This window comes from Pseudochaenichthys georgianus, chromosome 16 (assembly GCF_902827115.2).
Source record: "Pseudochaenichthys georgianus chromosome 16, fPseGeo1.2, whole genome shotgun sequence".
Lineage (NCBI taxonomy): Eukaryota > Metazoa > Chordata > Actinopteri > Perciformes > Channichthyidae > Pseudochaenichthys > Pseudochaenichthys georgianus.
Genome location: NC_047518.2, coordinates 2,029,951 through 2,053,289, shown reverse-complemented (window position 1 = coordinate 2,053,289; position 23,339 = coordinate 2,029,951). Strand labels below are relative to the sequence as shown.

The following is a 23,339-nucleotide window of genomic DNA, read 5'->3' as shown; positions in this document are numbered from 1 at the left end:
GAACCCCAACCTGCTGAGTTGTGAGTGCGTGTGAATGTGTATCGCTCCATGTGTGGTTAAAGGACCATTGTTTTCTGCATGGTAGGCCGCATGGAGAATATGAACTTGCCTTGCTGAGGAATGGGGTACTTGAAAAAAACATTCAGGGGGGAGATTTTGCAGGAAGGCATGAAGTCAATGACTTGCCCAAGTCCTAGGTTTCTCTTCCTACAGTATGGCTTGCTCCATCTCTTGGATATCTCTTGGTGAAGTAAAACACTTTTTTATATCAAATAGTTTAGTATCTGAAAGTCTTTTTTCACATTTTAGTTGAACATTGTCGGCCATCATAATTAAAATAATATATAATCAAATCTGCTCACTGAAGGGTATGCATAAACTTAAAAATACAAGTGTAAAAATACATATAATATATATGTTAATGTTGTTATTTGTCAATATGGAGCACATTTTTTAAAGTAAACTAGTAGTAAATATGTATTTAAGTAAAATGTAACAAAAAGTGTCAGATACATTTAGTCTTTTTTTGTAGTTAAATGTGTGTTTTCTGAATGGAGATCTGTGCCCTGTACTAGAAGCAGGATTTGCGGTTAGTGAGGTAACTTCAGGGTAAACTCTGGGTTTCCGGCGCTGGTTCACTTCTTACCGGGGTAGATCTCCATGGTAACTTATGCTGAACACATAACCTGCTCCAGTTATGTTCCAGATAAGAGATCAACTCAGTGAAAGCACTGCCTGCTGACCAATCAGAGCTCAGTGTGTGGAGTTTAAAGCAACCAAGTAATATTACATGATAAAGGAAATATAGTTTAAACTGCAGGAAAAACGCAGACGTGTCCTACTTATCATTGATATCACGTCATCAATCACATCCTATCACGTACTTATTGTAAGTCGCTTTGGATAAAAGCGTCAGCTAAATGCAATGTAATAATAATAACATGATCATAATATATCATATATTTCATATATCATCATATATTGATATATATATTCCTTATCTGTGTCAGCTTCTTATGTGCCGCGTCTGACCGTGCAGCACTTCAGTATTTTTTAAAACAGCACATTAAATTGACGAAACACTCAAGTCAAATGTAATTCAAGTCAGATCCACTCGTGTCTTTGATGGGGCAGTGATATCATACAACTGTTAATGTACGCATTCAAACACTCAGTTGTTTTCTTTTTACTAGCTGTTCTGTGTTCACCTTGCAGGTGCAGCTATGTTGCTTTTATCCTGGTTTATCTGTTTAAGTCATGGATGGTTAAAGTTCAACTTCTTCATATTTGTCTAACATGATAGTTTAATCTTCATTCATGAAGTATGACGCTGCGCTGTCATTAAAGGTGACATGTCATGCTTTTCCGGTTATCACCCGTCCCCTTGTGTGTTATGAAGGTTTTTCTGCATGTAAACGGTGTGAAGAGTCAAAACCCTCAAAGTACACCCTGTAGCGAGTAAAACTCTAAAACAGAAAATACCTCCCCAAAACGCCTCGTTGGAGATACGTCACTGTCCATTTGATTCTTCCGGGTACATCATGGTGTCATGTCGTCCCCGGAACGAAATGGACCAATCCGTGGAGCCATTACGTTACGTCCGCGGAGCCGTTACGTTAAGCCCCCGCTGATTGGTCCAAATTGACCAATCCACGGACTTCCTCACACACTAGTGTAAGCAGCTCTGCTGATTTCTCCTCCCTGGCTGCAGGCTGATAACAGACAGTTGGGATCGCGGCAAAATTCTCTCTGCAGACCCATTCTCACAGCGTTTATCAACCTGTTTCTTACTCAATATCAAGCCACACTTATTGTTTTTACTTCGGCTGTGACTTTGTGTGTGCTCAGGGTGAGTTTGGCTGTGTTTCGCTGTGTATCGCTAAACAAGGAAATCACACCTCCACGGAGCTCAGCGCGATTCACAACGTCCTGACTGGTCCCGACCAATCGGAGCACACTGGGCTCACAGGGAGGGGGGGGGGGCAAGAGCTGCAACGAGCCGTTTAGTGGAGAGAGTGAATACACATACTTTACAGAGATGCTGTGAGAAACCAATGTGAGTTTGGAAAATTGCACAGTATACATCTATTCTAGTAGACCTCAACAATGGAATTATGATCAGTGGAAATGGCCATGACATGCGACCTTTAAGCTTGTCACTTTTTGTGATTGGTCGAATGTTGCTAACCCCGCCCCTTTCACGTGAACGCGCTCTCAGCCCGAAACCCTGGGTTGATTTACCGAGTTCATAACCAGCGTCGTTGGATAGTTTAGCGAGATTGTTTTGTTAGGGTTAGTTAAGCCAGATAACTCAAATATATCAGGGTCTGTTGGACTGGCTTCGTAGGATAGGCCACTGATAGATCAGGCTAAGCTAAGCTACTGCTATAGCTGCTCCGTCCACACTCACAACAACGTCATACAGACATAAATAAAGCAGCGAAAAATGTAACTGTCGCTGCCAGCGTCTTAATGCGTCTTTGCGGAAAAATCTCGTCCGATGTGAACGCACCTTTTTATTAAATTCCACCACTGGTTTCTTCCACACCTCGTTATACACTAAATATTCTGTTTAAACTTGGATGTTTTTGGATTTGGTAAACACCAGTCATTTATATCATTGCCGTTTGGCATTAGAGAACAAAAGTCTTAATTTGGCAACTTTATTTAAAAAACATTTGAAATAATATAATTCAGTAGGAATTCTTCTTCGTGACCCTGATTCCTGTAGATATTGTAGTGAGGTCATGAAAGACTTTCCATCTGTTGTTTTAGATGATGCATGCATGTAGTGTTTAGAATCCGTCATGCACTTCCAATGTTGTAGCAAGACTTGGCATGGAAGATGTTCAGTACAGAATCATGGTGGGGTTGCATTGGTTTCCGCCGTCTGATATAATTGTTCAGTCTGAGTTTCTGTTTCTGTACTTTGCTGAGGTCAGAAACTAGCAACATTTGTGATCAACCATTATAACAAAATGACAATCTTTAATAAAACACATTTGCTGATGCTGCTGAGAGTTTTTTTGTTCCATTTATGACAATGGTCGTCAAAGGGCTTCCTCCCAGGATGCCAGGATTGGCCGTGAAGTCTCTGTTTATTTGCTGCTCCTCTTAAATATCATTATCAGGCTGAGTGCATGGGACTCTGAGTTTTATGTAAAAAATAAGCCGATTACAAGTGAGGCAGTTCCGCTATAAGCATTATTTATTTTATGGTCTTCCAATGTTCATGACCAGATGCGATAAAGGGAAAATAATATTATGGCCATTATCATTGCATGCATTATTGTAGTATGAGGATATTTCTCATGTCACACAAGGTAAGTCGTTTTTCTCCCACATTCCATGTCAGGGAGGTGGGGATGAGATGCATACTTGATTTTATGGCAGTCCTATTAGCTTTAAGTATGATGCAGCTTTTATGCATTCATACTTGGAGAAATAAATGTTTTTAAAACTGTTTATGGTTGTTGAATGTCTCATAGGGCCTTAGAAATATTGAAAAAAGAAAGGTGAACAAGCCATGCATGCTCTCCTCTTCTCTACCTCCTCTATTCTCTGCCTTTCTAGCTTTGGACTAGGACTGCTCACCTTCATAATGCATGGACTTATGGAATTTCTTGAAAATGAAGCTTTTAAAAGCAAGACTTTTATGTACAAAAATCACACTGAACGAAGGAAAATCATGCAATACTTTTAAACTAAGATGTATTTGTATTATTTGTATAATACTGAAAGATGCTTTAGTATTTTTGCCATGATCTCAGAGATTACTTAAAATGTTGATTTGCACACGGCATCTATTGCACGTCTGTCCGTCCTGGGAGAGGGATCCCTCCTCTCCCTGAGGTTTCTCCCATGTTCCCTTTAAACTGTGGGTTTTCTCTGGAAGTGTTTCCTTGTACGATGTGAGGGTCTAAGGCAGTGGTTCTCAAAGTGGGGGCGCAGAGGCATGCCAGGGGAATTAAAAGATAACAAAAACAAAAATCATAATTTTAAAAAGTAGTGATTAGAAAATAATATGATGCAGTACAGTACTATTACGTCTGGGTCTCTGTTTCATTAAAGCTCGACTCTGTTTTTGTGTGCGCGGGCGAGAGAGAGAGCGCACCGGTACTGGAGATCGTTGTCGATTGTTGTTATCGTTGTTGTTACGGTCCACACAGCAGCTTTTCAAAAATCTTGGAGCTGGGCGTGTCTGAAAGCTTGGGGATTTTTTGCGAGCAACGCGACCAACAACCAATCACATGAATCTCCCGCCCCCGACATACAAAGCAAAAAACCCCGGGGATTTTATGCGAGCAATATATTATATATATATTAGTGCTGTCAAAATTATCTCGTTAACGGCGGGAATTATTTTTTTGAATTAATTGCGTTAAAATATTTAACGCATTTAACGCATGTGCAGAATGGCCGCCCCATACGTGCCACCAGTGGCAGCGCCAGGGTATGGCTGGGGTAGGCTACACCCATACCAAGAAATGGCTTAGCCCCACCATGAAAAATGATGTTAAAGTAAGCAAAATAAAGTCTGCCAACTCGCGCGGAGTAAATTGCACAGACAGCAGTTAGTAAGATTGATTTCAGTAGCCACTTGTCTGGAAATACCGAAGACCAGAAACGGTTTTGAAAACTTTTGTCACGTAGTGATCGTCTTCTCAATAGAACATCTTTGATAACGCCGTGGTGTTGTTGCAGGAAGTCCCGACGGAGAATACTTTTGCTGTAGTATAGGTGTGCACATAACTGCTACGCAGGGTATGTGCGTAATCTGAAATGCGTACCGTCACTTGTGTCACAAAGCGCATTTGCGTACCGACGTACTTGTGAAGCTTTTCCAGAAGGCGGTTAGATCACCGGACGACAGAGTCGGTCTCCGTGTGCACAGACAGGGCTGCTGTTAACGTCGGTCTGTACAACGGAACTGTGCCAAAACTACGCCGGCTGCGGAGGGAGACTCCCCCCCTTCACTGGAGAACTGCGCTAAAACAGCTGATCACAACGTTCACACTCTGTGGTCACGAAGTACTCCACTAGCGCCCCCCCCCCCCTCTGTCGACTTTCCTGAAGTACTCCCCCATTGATAGAAATATGAATTAAGACCCCACGGTTTGATGATTGATAGGTGTGTGGGTTGTCTTTCATTTTGACACGCAGAAAAATGTTATAATAAACATAGATACTGTATGTTAAATGGATATATCCGCCTTCTTTCATTTATCTTTCCATTCCCACAACAATATACATAAATAAATGGCATATTTTGGACATAGTTCGAATGGTGATTCATTTTTAAGCTGTGATTAATCTGATTAAATCGTTCGACAGCCCTAATATATATATAAACTCCCCAAACAGGCGAAAACCTACCAGTTTCACCCACTGCCTCTGCCACCTCCCTCCATGCCTGGTTCCTCCGGTTTGTATCCCGTTAATAGTTCTGGTCGTAAAGAACCGGGTGATTTGCTACCGTAATTTCTCGTTTGGAATATGAGGAAATGAACTGCGGTCTGGTTCTCCCTGCTTACACGCGGTTTGATTGGCTAGCGCTTCTACTGTCAGATTTGCATAAACGTGTTTGATTGGCTGACGCTTCCAGCTCAGCTTCAAAAGTTGAACATTGCTCAACTTTTGAATCCTGAAAATCCTGGAAATCTTCGCTTCGCTCCCCCACAATGCAGTTCGGCGAAAAGCGAGGCAAAGTGACGTCATCCCCATTCAAAGTCAACGGGCAGAGAAGCGTTGGAAGCGGTTGACGATTTGTCTAAAGCTGCTGTGTGGACGTACCGTTAGCTTCTGGTGCTAGCGAGCTACGCTAACAGATATAAGGAGGTGGAGGAGAGTCCTCTCCTGTCAGACTGAGAGACAGTGAACTAAAGGACTCTCTCAGTGTTATCTCAGTGGGTCTCAAACGTTTTGGTCACCATTAATGTAAACAATTATTTCCGAGGCACACGTTTATATGATCATTATAGTTATAAAAAAATAAAATAAAAACAGGTATGAAATACTATATGACAGTAAAAAAAGAATAAAGTTTAAAAGGGTGATTTGTAAAATATCCATAAAGAAATAGTAAATCTGTTAACAGTTCCATATGGATGTTGAGAGATGTATCCATAGATCTCTTCATGTTGCTCTCAAAGTGCACCAGATTGATGCTTTTAACTTCAATATTTAAAAATAAATCTTCCCAGGGGAGCTTGCCCCCCTATGTGAGGTCCACACACCACCTGTAAAAAATAGCACTTGACCCCTGTTTACACCTATATGCCGTGAGCTGATTATCGAGCCTTCATTGTAACAGTCGCGGGTACACTGTGTATATGCGTGGGGATTGTTACAGTAGAAAATTCAACTGTAGCGCCCGGTAGATTAATGGGAAACCCTAAATGTTTGAGCAGTCACCAGCGACTGTATTCACCATGACACAGACAGTCTGTGGTTTGTACATGTTTAACTTTTGTCAAGTTTCTGAACAGATATGAGGAGCTGTGAGGAGTTGATTTAAGAGACTCTCTCACACACACACACACACACACACACACACACACACACACACACACACACACACACACACACACACACACACACACCATGTATACATCACTTCAGGGGACATTACATTGACTTACATGCATTTCCTAGAGACTTATCCTAACCTTAACCATAACCAACACATGCCTAACCCTAACCCTTAACCTAATCCTAATCCTAACCCTAACCAAGTCTTCACCCTACAACTAATGATTCCCCTCATGGGGACCTTCAATTTGTCTACATAAAGGAAGCCAGTCCCCACACGTATAGTAATGCTAGACCACACACCCTTGAAGGCTGTTTCTTCTGCTCTGAAATGGAATATATTTGTTTCATATTAATAGAATTTTATATTTTTAGATTTTTTATTTGTGAATGGGAGAAGTAGTAGATGGAAAACATACCAAACACTAATTATTCAAAGTAGAGTATTTCATTTTATATACGGTAAGACTAAGGAGGCATAGGCCTATGATGATATAATGTTTGACATTATTGATATTAAAAAAGTGATCGGTTTTCCATGTCATTCGTGTGTTTTTCTTATCAGAAAGTGAAGTTATTTATTTGTAAGCTCCAAATCCAAATGTTTCCCTCAATGTCCTTTGTGCCCTGGCATGTGGCCTTTGTGCCCTGAAAAAATGTGTGACACCAAAGGCCAAATGGCCTTGCCCCTAAAATTACGAAAATCCAAGCCTGGTGTGCACCTGCGAGGTGAGTTCACGTACTGGGCCCCGCTATTCCACTCTGATGTATGATTGAAATGTTCTGATAATCTATAAGCAATAAAACTGCAATTCCGTTATCTGCTGTCCGCTCTGTGCTCCGTGCGCTCTGGGTCCTGCAATTCCTGCTTCCTTACGTAGTAAACAGTAAGTAAAGTCTGCTGCGTAATGTACTTAAGCTGGCTGGCATTCTTTATACTTTACGCAGGACCATATCTCTGGAACCCATTGGTCGATTTGGGTGATTTACACCTTTTTCTTAACCATTACATCCAATATAATCGATGGGCATTTCCCAAATAAATATGATGATGGATTATCAGTAAAAATGTCTACGTGACACAAAGACATTGGATTAACCTTGAGCGGCATTTTTATTCCGTTGAACACAACTTTTGATCACAAATTAAAAAAGGCAAGACGTAATTATTGTAATATTTTGAAACCGGATGTTGTTTACTTTCTCTTTTCTGGCTGATAGCTCCAGGAATTTGAGGTTGTACAGTGATGACATTACATGTGTGGAATCTGTGGAGTCTCAGCTTTAAATCGTATATCTTGTTTGTGCAGTTAAGATAGTAATAAGGGCATTTCTACCGTGAGTTCTGTGTAAAAAGCGTTAGCATTAGTTAGCATTTTTTTCGCTCAATGCTAATTCAAAGGCTTGGTATTACTCTTGTGTTTTTTTTAGCTAACAATTGTTCTTATTGTCAGTTAGCGGAGTTTCTTACCTTTAAAAGGGTATGAAACATTAATAGTTTCATAAATGTTAAGAAGCCCTGAGACATAGTCTCGTAAAAAAACGGTGGGAGGGGTCCACTGGGGGGACCTTCGGGCTTAAGAGGTTAACATACAGTAAGGTAAAGGGTTTTTGTTTCATAACGTAAAATACATCAGTAAATACCCCACTGAAGAAGATTCAAAGCTTCTAAGTGTTATTAAAAACAGCGGGTGCTAACAAGTTTCTAAATGCGACAACTAAACGTCATCACATCGATCATTAGTTGCCTTTAGCTTAGCGATTGTGACTAAAGGTCAAGTTCCTTAATGGGTTAACATTAGCTTTTTACTTCTGGCAATTCCGTTTATGCTTCAAAGTTGAAAGAAAATGTGTCAAAAAAAAGATTATCGTCTCAGTATCACAAACGTGTGTTTGACAAAGATCTTGTTTCTGCCATATTCGTATAAAAATATAAATAAAAATCCAATTCCTTTTTTTTGAGGGAGCCCTTGTGATGCTAACTTCCGGGCTGGCCTACAAACGTATGTCGTCACTGCACCAATTTAATCCAATCATTGCATTCTTTCAAGGTTATTTGAGTGCATTTTGGACATTTTCTTATCACTTATATCCATGATAAAGTTTGCTTTCATTTCACAATAGTCACATTTAGTTTCAACAACACTAAGTAACTTTTCCACATTGGCTCAGTCAAAGAAAAATGTGAATAATTAGAATGACTTGAATATAGGAAAATGCTTAACAAGGGGGTTTTTCCTATTCGATAAGAATTCAATTCCTTGTTGTATTTTGACAACCTCAGGATTTAAAATAGGAATTATACTACTGCTAGAAATAATTAGGATAATACAAATATATAACAATAATAATGATAATACGAATTACAATAATAATAATAATAATAATAATAATGAATGTATAAGGGACACAAATAGAAGATCCATCATTTTGGAAGTCTGATAATATAATTGATATCACCCCCTATGGACTATTCCTCTTCTACAAGACCTGAAGAAAAGGTGTGAGGAGACGCTGCCCCCCCCTCCCCCCTGGGGGCCCTCCAGGAGACCATTAAGAGATTAAGAGAGCGCTGATAAGAGCATCCTCTCCTCCTCTCTCTCCCCCCTCTCCTCCTCTGTCTCCCCCTCTCCTCTCTCTCCCCCTCTCCTCCTCTGTCTCCCCCTCTCCTCCTCTGTCTCCCCTCTCCTCTCTCTCTCCCCCCTCTCCTCCTCTGTCTCCCCCCTCTCCTCTCTCTCTCCCCCCTGTCTCCCCCTCTCCTCCCTCTCTCCCCTCTCCTCCTCTTCTTCTCCCCCTCTCCTCTCTCTCCCCCTCTCCTCCTCTGTCTCCCCTCTCCTCTCTCTCTCCCCCCTCTCCTCCTCTGTCTCCCCCCTCTCCTCTCTCTCTCCCCCCTGTCTCCCCCTCTCCTCCCTCTCTCCCCTCTCCTCCTCTGTCTCCCCCCTCTCCTTTCTCTATCCCGCCTCTCCTCTCTCCCTCTCCTCCCTCTCCTCCTCTGTCTCCCCCTCTCCTCCTATGTCTCCCCTCTCCTCTCTCTCCCCCCTCTCCTCCTCTGTCTCCCCCTCTCCTCCTCTGTCTCCCCTCTCCTCTCTCTCTCCCCCTCTCCTCCTCTGTCTCCCCCCTCTCCTCTCTCTATCCCGCCTCTCCTCTGTCTCCCCCTCTCCTCCTCTGTCTCCCCCTCTCCTCTCTGTCTCCCCCCTCTCTCTCTCTCTCTCCCCTCTCCTCCTCTGTCTCCCCCCCTCCTCTCTCTACCCCGCCTCTCCTCCTATCTCTCTCCCCCTATAGTCTGTCCTACCTCGCAGCCTGCCCTGCAATCTGGAACATTCTGGTTTAGAAATACTGCAACACTTCTTTTGTTATACTAAGCCCTTTTTTGTTCCCCCTCCACCTTATTTATTTTCTTGTTCTCCCCAAATAACAGCAGTGGTGGGATGAGCGAGCGACAGAAGGAGAATAAGTGTTTGTGAGGGAGAGAGAGAGGGAGGGGATACAGTATAGAGAGAGGGAGCCTCAGCCGTGTCAGAGCGAGAAGAGAGAAGAGAGGATGGCACAGAAAGTTTATAAGGCATAGTTTAGGAGGGAGCGCGTGAGAGAAGCTGGGGAGTCTGCGTTGGCCAGCTGCAAGAGGGGAGATAGTGCAGAAAGGCTTTTAATTCTCAATCCCCACAGAGCCTTTGAAAATTACCAATCTTCTTATCACAGACGCAGGGCTGCTTATGCAAATTGTTGTGGAGTGGAACGTTTAAACGGAAAATTACTCAACAGCATTTTTTTTCTCCCCCTCTTCCTCTCTCCTCTCTCTTCCACACAGAAAGCCTGTTTTGAGTCTCAGATAAGAAGATGAATTGCTCGCTCTGTGCTTTGAAGCGCGTCAGGATTTAAAGACTCCAGCCTCGGCTCTGGTCTAACGTCGCTGCTCCCGCTGCCTTTGTAGCAGAAAACCGGCTGGAAAAAACCCGGGGGGAAAGCATTTCAAAACAACATATATTCTGTGCTCCAACACAGCGTCACCGCCCGAGGAGACAAGGAGATATACATATTCCCTAACCCCTACTCTTTGCTATTTACTTTGATATGTTTGCTTAACACAGTTAACACTTTTTCCAGTAGTTGACATGAATGAAGCTCATGTGTGGAAGAAATGTTTGAAGCATTTGATGTCTTAGTTTTAGCACAAGCAGTGTTGGAAATGAAACAGAAAAACATACAAGAGCGATAAGCACTGATAACAACGTATTGAAATGTAAGTGACTTCTATGGTTTTTAATGTTTGTGAGTTTCATGTTCTGGGATCAGTAGTTTTTTGCTTCGTTTCTTTTCTGCTACTGAACATTTGTTCAAGTGAGATCCAAACAAAGTTAAATAAAAAATAAATTACAAAAGAAGAGAATATAAAACAATCAATAATAGTCTTTCAAATTAAGAACGAGTCTATAACATCAAGCATCCATTGCATTTAGAAAATAAATACAATGAACAACTAGTAAAGTAAAATCCTGAGGGGAACATGTTCTCAGCTTTACTGCACTAAATACAAAATGTTGTCATTAAAAACTAAAACAATACAAAACGCAATTTAAATAATGTACTGCTTCTCCAAAAAACATGCATCATTAAAACATGTATAGAACAATTGAAGTACAATGTTCAAAGTACATTTGAATTCATGTGTCACTTGTGGACACTTTTTTATGGTCCAATAGTAAATAGTCCCCCTGATTACACTTCTAATAATGTTTAACACATGCACTATATCCTGATAAACCTAATTACATGCCACTATATATGAATACAAAAGCCGAAAACATGTGTCAATGTGCACTTCCTGGTTCCCCGGTGTAGAATTCAGCGTGTTTTTGAATGAGTTTTGGGTTAACACGAGCCGAAGAGATTGTAATGGTTTGTTATACGACATCAAATGTGTCAGTAAATAGCTCACTGGTGAACGTCTGAAGTTCTTACTTCAGGTGTGGGGAACCTTTTTCCTCTCAAGGGCCATTTCAATTTTAACAACATCCTCCAAGGGCCGTACAAATAATTGAACTCAACCTCTGCTTAAAAAAATTAAAATCACAGCCCATTCATTTGGCCTTTCTTTTATGCTGTGCAAAGAAAAAGCAACCTCTTAATCCAGATACCTCACCATGACTCACGTATGCATGCACGTGCACGGTTGTCGCATGACCACCAAAAAAGAAAGATATGGACACAAGATGTGTGCAAATTTAGTATCCTATCCATGTGAACATGATTTAAATGGGGGATGGACCTAAGCTCCTCTAGGGGGGTCCGGGGGCATGCTCCCCCGGGAAGATTGTATTTTAAATATTGAAGTTGAAAGAATCAATCTGGTGCACTTTGAGAGCAACATTAGGAGATCAATGGATACATCTCTCAACACCCAGATGAAAGAGAACTGTAAACAGATGTTATCTTATTTTATACCTGTTTACTTTATTCTCTTCTTTTTTTATAACTATAATGATCATATAAAGATGTGCCTTTACCTCACTGGTTGTAGAAAAAGCTTCTTATATTCGTTAGCATAGCTAGCTAACCAGATGCTAATAACAACAAAGTTATTGCCTGTATGATCAGTATGACAGATGAACAGATCGCCACTGGGCTTTCAACTAAAGACACAGCCACGCAGAAACTGCGGCATGTGTACGGCTCCTTAAGAGTACTGCAATTTCTGAAGTGCCGGAACGGCGTTCCGGTGCTCTCCGGCAGAACTACACCCCTGTCAGACGAGACATATACCACATGATGACACGTTAGGCTCGTGTTGTGTTCAAGGACCCTGACCTTGGCCAGGAAAAACAGACACTCGCTTGTTTAAAGTCTAGCTTTCTTGAATAAAACATTTTTTGCGTGTGTTTATAAATTACCTCGAGGGCCGTATCAAATGGTCTCACGGACCGTATACGGCCCGGAGGTTCCCCACCCCTGTCTTACGTGTATTATAAATAGCATTTGGGAACAAATGGTTAATTACCGACCAAACATCGTTAGGCAGAACTGTTGCCGCCTTTAGCTTAGCGGTAGTGATGTCATGCAACCTTCAAAGCATACGTTAGCTTCTGGTGATTGCATTTGTGACCTGCTCCATCGGAATCAGTCGCATTGACCCGAAGACACATTTTGAGTTGTATACACTGCTGGAAAGAGGATATTCCTAGCTTTCTAATGATATCAGGATTGTTTTTGTTCTCCAAATATTAAGCGAAATATGTCACATTATATAATGACCGTCACCGAGTCATCATTTTGAGAAAAAGGCCTTTAAAGTTTTCTCTTCTCTGGAATCCATCGATCTGATTGATTATTAGAAAATGATCAAAGTAGTACGGAGGGAAGATATTTTCGTTTGGATTACTGGTCTGGGGGAAGCTCGCGAGTGTGTGTGTAATGTTGCGTGTGTGTGTATTGCGTTTGTTTCCCGGGGAAAACCCTCACGAGAAACACCGGCTGTTGTTATGCCTGCTGTGACGTAGTTACTCCGTTCTCCGCTTGTAATTATGCCGTTACAAGCTTCAAAGTTGTATTTATCATCTGAATTTGCCGAAACAAGTTTAATATTCTGAAAGCCAAGACTTTGTTTAATTGAAATCAGATGAAAACAAACTGTAACGGACCCTGCCGTGTTATCTATGATTACTATACAGCCGGAGGGAGGGGGGCGGTGCTGCTGGAAGAGCAGAGTGCGAGTGAGAGCTGCCATCTTCCCTTTACAAGCTTCAAACATGTATTTATCGTGTGATTTTGGAAATAAAGGTTTCATATTCTGTAAGCCAAGTCTTTGTTTATTTAAAATCAAACAAAACACCAAATCCACGTTTATTTTGAAATGAGCCGTTGCAACTTCCGACTGATTTCGATAGAGCGGGTCACATTTACTATTATGGAAATGGTGTTAGTTTGTGAAGATTAGCTATCCTATCAGTCTCTCTGTAAATGAAAAACGCAGTCATGTTGATTCAGTCCTCCAGTCATCGGAGGATTATGTAATTAACAGTTCTCAGTTATATTTGCTAAAAGCACTTAAGCCTGAAACCCATCCTGAGCATTATCTTACAATTGTGTATAGTTTTAAAAGTCCACTGGCTCTTTGAATAGTTGTCTCGTGAGCGTTTTTACCCACTCAGAGAGGTTGGAAGGCTTCGATGAGGTGTCAAAGCTGCACATTTCACAATTTAGTTGCAGCAATTCTTTATCTTGTTTTTAAATTTTTACTTTTGAAGTTTAAGCAATGATAGGAACATAAACAAGCATAATACATAGTGATGCCCTAACATGGGCTGAACAGAAACATTCAGGAGAGTAAAATCATTATTCGTGGGTGATTTACATCTGCCATCTTTTGCTTCCCCCCTCCTCTCCGAGTAAAGGTGCATCACAGAGATAGGAATAATGTGCAGCAGAGCATCAGGGATCACCCCCCCCCCCGGACACTCATCCACTGCAGTCCTGCATCTGATTTGTGTTTGTCAGCGTGACCTTGAATCTGCTAGTTCCTCCTACTGCGTTAATTGTGTCCGGTTCAAATGGAACTTTTTAGTTCTTCAGTGTTCAATTTCAAGAAGAGTCATCTTTGTCATATTTTGTTGATGCACATTGTTAGTGAATATAAACTGCTGCTTGGTTGCATTGATTAGTTAAAATCAACCGAAAGTGCAGTTTGGGTGTAGTGCTTGGTGGTTATTAAACTGGTACTTGACATTTGCAAGGCATGCAATGCAGACTGGAGGCTTAGGAGCTGAATATGTGTAGCTCTCATGAACTGACAAATCACTACCGTCCTTGTTAAACTGCACTGAAAACCTGAAACGTAGACTTTAATTAAATGTACTATTTAAACAGATTTCACATAACTGTATTAGGTTAGTTGAAATAAATGATATAAAACATGAACTTAATATTATTGCTTTTAACTAACTGACTACAGTTATGTGAAATGTGATGACATAATACATTTAATTGTAAAAGTTTCAGTTGTTTCAGTGTACCATCAGAGAGTATGAGTATTTAACAGGAACCCTGCAAACATTGAAAGCACAATCATTGTTTTCTTTTGGATGACCTGGCAGCGCGCAGTGACCAATAGGGGAGGGTCTCATGTGTAAATCCCGCCTCTCTCCCCACAGAGGCAGCTGAGGAAGAGAAAGTGCTACCTCCTGGTGGCCGGAGCCATCGCCCTCACCATCCTCATCATCATCATAGCTGTTTCAGTAAGGAAATGAGAGCGGCCACTGTGGTAAGAACTCCCACAATGCAACACTACAACAATTTCCATATTTATATTGCAGGTTGGACAAATATGGTAGTACAGAGCTAATGTGGGCCTTTTTATAAAGTTGGTATATCAGCCAACTGATGTGAGGACACTTTGGCTCCTCATTTACTGTCAATTAGATTATACTTGTGAGTATCACTGAGACAATAGTGAAAAATGTCCTAGATCTCAATGTGATGTCTGTGAAACTGATGATATTTAGCATTTTCATTTATAATTAACATTACAATAAGCTGTTTCTTTTGTTGTGACTGTTAATGATTTGATGCAGTTGATGCCGAGAAATACATTATGGATATGAGTTTGATATTTATGACATGATTACTGTACAAACATATTTTAAGATTAGAATGGTTTACAGTTGCTTTTTTCTAATTTAAATTATTTGAGGTGCTTGTTGAAAGCTAAACTTCAGAAGATTTGCTTAAAGGTGGGGTAGGTAAGTTTCAGAAACCATCCCGATAGCAATGAATATCTTAAGTGCTTTGACAATAAATCCATAAAAAAATGTCATCTGTGGAAGCCGTAATACTGTAAAAAGTACGACCAATCCGTTTAGCCGGTTAAACGGAGTGCCGCCCTGTCTGTCAGCCTTCCATCTCGTGCACGCACAAATGTATCTCGTGCCATCATTGGGCGTGCCGTCATTGGGCGTGCATTGCAGCAGTACTTCGATGACTCGCCAGCAACAGGCGGCCACCTCCACCAGTCTGCTGACGTCATGTGCGCGTCCATGTGTGTTGGAGGAGGTGCTCTGTAAGGAAGTCTGAAGGAAGGGGCGGATTCTTTTCGGCTGTGTACTTTCAAATTGTAGTGCACTCGAGCCGGTTTCTGAAACTGACCTACCCCACCTTTAAGGGTTAGAATCTGTTAGTGGATTAGACACGGTGTTTTAGGCCAGATAGATTCTGTTTTTTTAAATCAATTGCTCTTAAACTAAAACCAATGCAAAACAGATATACTGTAAAAGAGCTGAAAACACTTTATTTTATGAACTAGTGCATGTCCCTTTCAAAATATGAAACACGTTAAAAGCCAATAAGATCCTAAAAAGTTTTTCTCCTCACCAAATGACTGTTTACTGCACTATTTGGTGTATCTGTTCTTTTGGCACTTCCACCTTGGCTTGATTAAAAATGGCTTGATTAAAAATGGCTTGATTAAAAATGTTTTGCATTAGTTGTTTAAGAATATAGAGGTGTGTACAAAATGGGTGAACACACTCATGTATTTATATATTTGAAAGTACATTACTTGTTAGCAAACCTTTTAAGCGTTTTTTATGACAGACATATGTATTCAAACTTTAGTTTTGATTCAAAACTCTACTCTAAAATAACCTCCCAATTGGCCATAGTGAGGGTCCTCCTGAACATTATTTAATTTAACAATTTAGCTAACCCTCTGAAAGAAAATATTGCTTTATATAATTCAAGAGAGTTTCCAAATGAAGGAAATGTCACCGTGTGCAGTATGGTTTGTGCTATGTTCTTTTGTACACTTGTGATCAGGGGGAGTTTTGGAGCAACATCAGAATCAGAATATCTTTATTAGTCCCAGAGGGGACATTTGCATCGTTACAGCAGCAAAGAGCCACAGACAGCTTAATGTTACATACAATACAAAATATAATACAAAAATACTTTTCAAAATACAAATTCTGTAACAGTTCTTAGGATTTAGCAGCCAGGTATATATGACACAGTTGTTAATGGCATATGTATATAATAATGTATATATTGCACATAGTTTGATGGTACTGCATTTAACAGCAGCAAGTTCCCCAATTAACAAAATGCAAAAAACACACAGTTCTAAGTGTCAGAGAATATTTTAAGGATATCTCTTTGTGTTTTAAGATTCTCAGTTCTTCTTGCATGTGCTCTGTCTGTAACTTGAGGGGGACAAAGGTCAAAGAGGTCTTCTGCTTTCCTGTGGGTGAGGGGTTTTGAGGCATATTCAGAGTTGCATATAGAGATGTCTTTGTTCCTAATGTCTGGTATTGATTAGATGGAAGTGCGGGAATATAGGCCACTCCTTATGGATATACAGACCATGTATTTTATCTTGTGTCTTCAGAGATTGCTAGGTTGCCCCACATGCAAGTGTGACTATGCTGTGTGATCTCCCCGGCCGTATTATACTCTTAATAAATATCAGTGTTTGACATTCAGAACTCCTGCTCATCCCGTGTCTCTCTGAGTCCTGACTTTCCATTGCAACAAAAGTTTCCCTTACACTAAGGATTTAGCAGCCAGGTATAAATTACACAGTTATTAACGGCATATCATATATATATATTGCACATAGTTGATTGGTATTTAGCAGCAAAGGGTGATATAGTCTACATTTGCTTGATTAACCGGTACTTCAGCTATATTCTTCAGCTATATTCTTTAGCTATATTTAATTTCGTCATTTGGGTGGCTAACTGGAAAGTTTAAATGTGTCGTGATATTACAGATGGTAGAGCAATGTTTCCAATAATCATTAATTGCCTCTTATTTACGTATATTATACGATGCAGCTGGTGAAAACTAAAGCTGCGGTTTGAAATGTGTTTTGCTTCTCAGCCAAAGACGCATGTTTTATTTCTCGCTCTGAATAAGACCCAGTCAGAGGCTTGAGAGGACACGATAGGACTAACTTTCATCCCATTAATAAGCGCAGTAGGAGCTATTTTGACTTTCTGTTTTCTCTTTCTTGACACTCAATACAAGAGGTTTCTTTTTGCATAAAGTATTGATTTTTTTTTTGATTTTTGATATACTTTATTAATCCCCGTGGGGAAATTGTTTCTCTGCATTTGACCCATCCTAGTGTTAGGAGCAGTGGGCAGCCATTTTGAACAGCGCCCGGGGAGCAGTGTAGGGAACGGTGCCTTGCTCAGGGACACCTCGGTAGCACTTGGTCTTGCCGGGACTTGAACTGGTGACCTTCCAATTGCCAAGCCAAGTCCCTATCGACTTCGCCACCACCGCCCCACAAAGATTGTCATCTATTTTCCTCTGTGGGGAGGTAAATGGAAATCCTGTGGAACAAGGCATTGTATTCGTAAACCTGCAGGCTGAATCGATGCTCCCATGGCGAGGGGCCATGTTGAGGCTCAGTGTTTGAAGCTCCACTCTCAAGTGGCTAGACAGCAGCAGCAGTTAACACAGCAGACAGTCTCAGGCCAGAGAGGAGACACATTGTGAAGTCTACTGTTGACACATGCTCACAGAACGCTCTATTGATCTTCACCTGCACTGTCACAAAGCAGAGCCACAGCCCATGTGCTGTTTTTTATCCAAAATGCTATGCATTTGAGCACTTTGAGTGAATTCATAGCTCACGATAAATACATTGGTTTTAAATGAGCACTGACTTAATAATAATAATACCTGCAGTATAGCGCTTTTTCTAATGGGGGGGGAGTAAGGGCGTTTTGAGATAGTTTTGAAGGATTCAAGAGTGTTCGGCCTTTCAGATGTGACTGGGGAAGGAGTTCCAGAGGGGGGGAGGGGGGGAGCTGCAGCGAGATTAAAACTTTAAAGAAAAAACGTAGCAGAGTAACAACACGTGTCATGTAAAATACAAAAATAACATATAGTTAGAAAATAAAACCGATGCATATTTATAGCACATTCTCAAATCAGTCTGCAAAATAGCCCATGCTTGATTTTCATACATCTCAATGAGGTTCCTGCTTATGGAAACAACAGGTGTAAAACAAAAACGCGCTGTCGGATATAAAGGTATTGTGTACTGTGTTGTTGGTTACATTTCGGGACATTTGTATCTTGTTTACAATGTACTGTAGTACCAAGTTTTATAAAATATGCCAATGTCGGTGAGGTAGGATGAGGTAGGATGACAGAGTGCATAAATAACGGCCCCTACACACGGCGGCGTGCATTGCCGCTTGGCGGTGGGCGTGTCTTGAGCTTGGGGAGTCAACGCGAGCAACACGACCAACAACCAATCACATGCATGTCCCACCCCGGAGATACAAAGCAAAGCATTCATGCTACATCCATGCTGGCTAAATATACTGTCTATGCTTGCTAGCTGTCCATTCAAACGAAGTACACTGGATATAAACTCCCCAAACAGGCGAAAACCTACCAGTTTCCCCCACTGTCTCTGCCACCTCCCCCCATGCCTGGCTCCTCCGGTTTGTATCCCTGTATGTAAAGAGGGACAGGTCATAGAGTACCGGGTGATTCCCTACCACCACGATCATTTTCTCCTCCATTTTTTGACATATGGGAAATAACTGCGGTCTTGCTCTCCCAACATACACGCGGTTTGATTGGCTAGTTGTACTGTCAGATTTGCATACGCGGGATTTGATTGTCTGACGCCTCCGTCGAGGCACCGCGAGAAAAGCTACGCTTTGCTCCCACAATGCAGTTCGGCGAATCGTGACGTCACCCCATTCAAAGTGAATGGGCAGAAGCGTTGAAGCGACAACGCACCCCGCCGTGTGTAGGGGCCGTAAGTGTGTGAAATATCTATGAAAAAAATGAGAAGAGAGAGATAAGTAAGAGAGGCAGAAAGGAGAATAGCAAGTGTCATACATCTTTTTAATGAGCATGACGATGACAGAAATAACTGCTGAGCTGCTTCTGCTCTCAAATCAATAGGCTGGCTCTTTATGGCACTCTAAATAATGCACTAACTGCTTCCTGACACTTATTCCTTCCCTTATACGAATGATGTGACAGCACTGCCCTCACATCTAGCTTACAAAGTCATTTGGAGTGAGAGCGCTTTATATGTCAGCACCATGTGCTTAAATTACACTCAGTCACAGCACAGAAAAAAAGGACATTTCTACTATTAGGGTTAATATAATTATAATATTTTATGATTTAAATAGTGCTACTTTCATTCACCATTTGACAGTTACAAGGTAGACATGTAATTCACCCTGAGCAATCCCAGTCCCAAACCCAGATATTGAAGCCATGACAAAGGGAGAGGGGAGGTATTAAAATAACTGGTCTGAAAGATTATTCATTCTATCAAAATATAATTTTACTGAGAAGACATTTCAGTAGATTTCTGGTTAATTTGAACTCTGACTTAGAATATGAGGAGAATCTTTAAATATTTTAAAGTATGCAACTTTTTACTTAGAACTGCAACTGCTCTGTTGCTTTTAAATGAGATTCTGTTGAAGCGTATACCAAGACACTAACAAGCTCCATGTCTTGAGGTTTTTCTGTTACCTGTTTCATTTTGAAGTTTACTCAATCCGTGTCATTTCTTTCTTTACTTCACAGTCTTGTTTGTTTTCCCACCTGTTTGTTTTCTCATTACGTTATGTAAATTGATCAAATCAAGTCAACATTCTAAAATGTTGACTTGTTTTCAACAATCTAAATTGTGATTTGCACAGTAGTAGATGTGTGGGCCTAACAAGTAATTCAAATAGCATAAAGCTGTAGTATTTATTGGAAACATTTTCATACAATTATACTAGTTGGTGCGAACCACCATTTTAAGTCACTTAAAAAACGTGTTAAATTCCAACCTTGGTAATAATGAATATAGTTTTCACTGTTTTCCACATTTATAAAGCCTGCATAAAAAAAACCCATAAGAGCACACAAGGTGAAGTCTACAGATGTGCTGAAAGTATTCCCCCCACCACATCCTAATCAATCCTAATCAATCACATCCTCTGGCGCTCTTTAATCACATCGCCTAGTGTTAGTGCAGTCAGAATATCTTGGTGTCTTTTCCAAGTCCTGATGAATTCTCCTTCACGCCTTTCCTTAACCCCATGCCGTTTTTCATTCTTGTATTCAGTAAAACTTTAGACCCTTTGTGTGGCTTCCAACGGAAGATAGAGATATACAATGGAGTTACAGTTATGGTACTCTCCACTGACTGAATATATGACTAAATTGACATGTATCATCTCAAAGGCACTGATACTGTGAGAAGAGTCGTACTGCACATCACTTCCTTCCCGGCACCAATATTATTTCAATATATACATTTTTCCAAAACTTTGTAATGATATATCTATCAGTCTCAAAGCTAGACAAAGAAACAGAGGAACAATCAACCTGTTTTACTATGACATTGGAAGTTTGCAACAAGTCCTCCAACTCATACGACCAAATAGGCCGATTGTTCAAGCGCTTATTACGACCTATAATCACGTTTTATAGTGTTTGACCTCTAGTGATCCCGTTGACTGCAAACGCTCCAGTGGGTCGTATATTCACAAATAACCCTCTCTGGAAAATCCTAAATTGTAGAATAGTTTGGCCATTAAAATGCTTTTTGATTAGATTTCTAGCGAGAAGTGTATATTGTACTTTCAGAATCCACGTCCAGTGGATGTGTAGCATCTATAGTTTGATAGATATTACGAAGATGAGTTGAGGTCTCGCCAGGAGAACGTGTATATGCGGCAGCCTCCACGTAAAGCCACGTAAAGTTAGCGTCAACACTCACGGGGTGAAAACAGTATTTCCGGTCTCGAAGTTTTCATAATAAAATCGTATTCCCCACACTGTCAAATGATTTTAAAGCTATATCTGCAGTACTCATCCAGTAAAAACATCAGTTTATCCTTGTTAATTATACGACATTAATTGGTTTAAATTATGTACAATGCTTTTGTGTTTTTCCCATAGGTTTTTCCCTTTCGATTCTGAGAGACACATTTCTTTTTTCAGAGGTTTTGATTTGCTAAAACATCGAACTTGAAGCTCGTGATTGGATGTTTTAGCCGCAATGCATGTTGGGATATGGTGTTTATGCAATATGAAATCCGAAAACATTTAAAAAAAAAAAACTTTATTCCGAGTGTTCTTGCTTTTCTCTTTGGAAGTCATCACATAACGGCATTGTAATACACGGTTCGGCTGCATTAAATATTACACATCTGCCGTAGTTCTTTATTTATAGAGCCCTGATGAGAAGACTTCTGGACAAACTGGAAGAAATGTGGATCATAAATATATCAGCAATTACATCTTCCATTTCTTTTCACACAATACGTCTCCTTGCAGTATCAATAGTAATTTGGCTGAATTTTATATTTGATACAATTGATAAATAGGTTATATTTACACCATAACGGTGCACAGCTGATAGAAAGGGACTTGTAGTTTTTAAAGATATTACTGATTTTCTTTGAATTAAAGAATGTAAATGCTGAGTTGAGAGACTATTCAGGGGATTTGGGTGATGGGAGACACATCTATGGAATCACAATTTAAATAGCTTACCATTAAATTACGGATATACCTTTCTGTTTTTGATGTTTTACAAATATTATGTTTGATATTATTATGTTTTATTAACTAGACCACTTTTTTTTTTTAACCCGCACCGCTTAGTGTTTAAAGCACGTTATTATATTTAGTTGTTGAATACGTTTTTTTTGATGAAAACATTTAAATATTAAGAGTAGCCTACATACAACATAGGGGGAAAGTCGAAGGTCATGATAGAAATATAGAATAGAAAATATCAAGAAGATACTGTAGTGATCTCTACAATAAAACAGCTAGTGCAGGACGTCAAAAGATATTAACAGGAGGATGTGCAAAACAGACAAACTAATAAGGCTTTATTTAAACATTAAAGAATACTTTAAGTCAAGGTCTTCTTTTGAATAAGAAAAAAATCATCTTCCTAATATCTATCAAACTATAGATCCTAGACATCCACTGGACGTAGATTCTAAAAGTACAATATATACTTCTCGCCAGGAATCTAATCAAAAAGCATTTTAATGGCCAAACTATTCCACAATTTAGGATTTTCCAGAGAGGGTTATTTGTGAATAAACGACCCTCCGGAGCGTTTGCAATTACCGCAATTTGTTGTTTCTTACACGACCACTAGAGGTGCTAAACTTTAAAACGTCACTATGGGTCGTAATAAGCTGCTCAACAATCAACCTATTTGGTCGTTTTGTTTAGGAGGACAGGCTGGAAGTGTGCCTTGTACGGCAGAGCTAAAGCTGGAAGAACATTAAATGAACATTTTCTACAACCAATACATCGAGATATTTAAACAACATGCAATATTCTGCTGGAATAACCCTAACCCTTGAGTTTTATCAGTAAACTACATAGAAGTCACACAAAGTGTGTGATCAGCAAGACTAAACTCTTCAGCACTGTGGTTACCAGAGGTTTCGATATTTATATATTTGAGCAACCCACTGACAATTGAGTGATTGGACAGACTTTTGAGTTATCTAGTGCTCTCCATCTCATAGACCTTCTTCTGGTACAGCAGACCCTGAGGAGAAATCAGCAAGTCTCCAGAGTGCATGGGTGAAGAGGTAGAGCACAAAAGAATGTGCTATGAGTTAGCGCCTTTAAAAACTTGCTCCGCCGTGGAGGTGGATAACATTGTGAATATGATGTGCTGACATCGCTGACAGGCTGGGGGAATAAATAAACTGCTCTCTTCTGGGGTGGAATCACAACAGCCTGTTGTCACTCTTGAGCAGCTATGAGAGTCAGTGCTGAGATTACCACACACTGTGGATCAG

General features: G+C 40.4%; 1 protein-coding gene across 2 annotated transcripts in view; it reads left to right on the top strand.

Annotated features, from left to right (window-relative positions):
* The window catches only part of tsnare1 (T-SNARE Domain Containing 1), a 341,252-nt gene that overhangs the window by 275,969 nt on the left and 41,944 nt on the right, over positions 1-23,339 (top strand). For both annotated transcript variants that reach the window (XR_011644584.1, XM_034101918.2), the window contains exon 11: positions 14,676-14,785. Coding sequence is in view for 1 of the 2 variants with exons in the window: in XM_034101918.2 (XP_033957809.1) it covers positions 14,676-14,771 (96 nt within the window). In the remaining variant the exon portion in view is untranslated. The remainder of the gene's footprint in view (positions 1-14,675; positions 14,786-23,339) is intronic.